Here is a 2,055-nt window from a genome sequence, read left to right as displayed (position 1 = left end):
GTTTTTTGCATATAATTTTAGGTCATCCATATATAGAAGGTGGCTGACTGTTTTTCCATAGCATTTGTAACCGCATCCAGTTCTATTTAGCAATTCTGTTAAAGGTGTGAGTGCCAGGCAGATTATTATTATTATTATTATTATTATTATTATTATTATTATTATTATTATTACTATTATTATTATATGAAAACTCAAACTCACAGCTTATTTTGTTGGGTATGATGGAAAGTGTCAGCTGCCCACAGCCAGCAGACTAAGGTGACACTTGTTTACTGGTCATGCTTCAAGAAACCTACAAAAAATTCTTGCAGTTCCAAGCAATGCTGATTTTTCTAGGTGTTCTATCTTCACACTTGCACCAATCTTTTTCAGCTATGTTGATAGTTGATTATCATCATCGTCATTATTATTATTATTATTATTATTATTATTATTACTACTACTACTATTACTACTACTACTATTATTCTTTTCACAGCATTACTGTGGACAGCCCCAGAAATACTAAGGGCACTGAATCCCCCCAGCAGAGTAACACAGCAAGCAGATATCTACAGTTTCGCAATTATCCTACATGAGATATGTTACCGACAAGGAACGTTTAATGTCTCCAATATGAACTACAGAGGTAAAGTAATTAACAAAAGTCAACTCACCATAAATTCAAAATGTAGCATTGTGAATTCTGTGTCAACATTTCCCTTAGGTCTTTGTGTGTGTATATGTGTTATTCAAGACATTTTATTTTCATTTTCATTTTAAATCTATTTTATTTCAGCTGCTTGTTTCACAGCTGCTCTTTAATTTACTAATTAACTTCATCAACATATTGTATTTCATCTACTTTACTCTTTATCGTCCTTGTTGTCATTGTCATCAACATTGTCATTGTTGTCATCCTCGGTGCTGTCCTCATCCTCGTCGTTGTCATCATCATCATCCACTCCTTCATCATCATCACCATCATCATCATCATCATCATCATCATCATCATCATCATCATCATCATCATCATCATCAATGCCAGCTGCAGTAGTACTACCACCACTATCACCAACAACATCAGCTATGACAATAACAACAACACTAATACAGTTCTATATTTAAGAGATGAGGAATTATGTACATTATTTACATTATTTACATTTGACAGATATTTGTCCTCATCTTTGTTGTCAACACAACATTTCGGCTGATATACCCCCCCAGCCTTCACCAGGTGTCTTGGGGAAATTTCAAACCTGGGTTCTCATTCCTAAGGTATTTTTTGATGTTATTATTATTATTATTATTGTTGTTGTTGTTCAGATCACTGCTTGGAATCGAACTTGGAATCTTGGGGTGAGTAGCCCGTGCTCTTAAGAGCGTGTGCTACTAATACCAAGATTCCAAGTTCGATTCCAGGCAGTGACCTGAATAATAATAATAATAATAATAATAATAATAACAACAACAACAACAACAACAACAACATCGAAAATACCTTAGGAATGAGAACCCAGGTTCAAAATTTCCCCCAAAACACCTGATGAAGGCTGGAGAGCATATCAGCTGAAACGTATTAACAACAAACAAGATGAGGACAAATATCCGTTGAATGTAAATAATGAACAATTATGACAATTATAATTACAATAACAACAACAACAATAACAATAACAATAACAGCAAAGATAACATCTTCAAAACAACATCAACAAAAGCAACAACTAGAACGCTAACATTACCACTATCACTACCACATGTGAAGGTGCATGGCTCAGTGGTTAGAGTGTTAGGCTCACGATCATGAGGTAGTGAGTTCAATTCCTGGACTCGGCTGTGTGTTGTGTTCTTGAGCAAGACACTTTATTTCATGTTGCTCCAGTTCACTCAGCTAACTTCTGATCTTCCATAAAGAAATCTGCCTGGACCTGTGCCTTGGAAGGGAACTTTCTTGGTGCAATCCCACGGTCATTCATGACTGAAGGGGGTCTTTACTATCTCTATCTATCTATCTATCTATCTATCTATTTTTATCTATATCTATATCTATAAATATATATATATATA

The 2,055-nt window shown here is 34.7% G+C and overlaps 1 protein-coding gene across 1 annotated transcript in view; it reads left to right on the top strand.

Moving 5' to 3' along the window:
• The window catches only part of LOC106870311 (atrial natriuretic peptide receptor 1), a 66,288-nt gene that overhangs the window by 49,000 nt on the left and 15,233 nt on the right, over positions 1-2,055 (top strand). Inside the window, exon 10 of the mRNA XM_052973490.1 lies at positions 482-631. Within this exon, the coding sequence (XP_052829450.1) occupies positions 482-631 (150 nt within the window). The remainder of the gene's footprint in view (positions 1-481; positions 632-2,055) is intronic.

The sequence above is a fragment of the Octopus bimaculoides genome, chromosome 16 (assembly GCF_001194135.2).
Source record: "Octopus bimaculoides isolate UCB-OBI-ISO-001 chromosome 16, ASM119413v2, whole genome shotgun sequence".
Lineage (NCBI taxonomy): Eukaryota > Metazoa > Mollusca > Cephalopoda > Octopoda > Octopodidae > Octopus > Octopus bimaculoides.
Note: the sequence above shows the minus strand (reverse complement) of the source record. Positions and strands in the feature narration are given on the sequence as shown.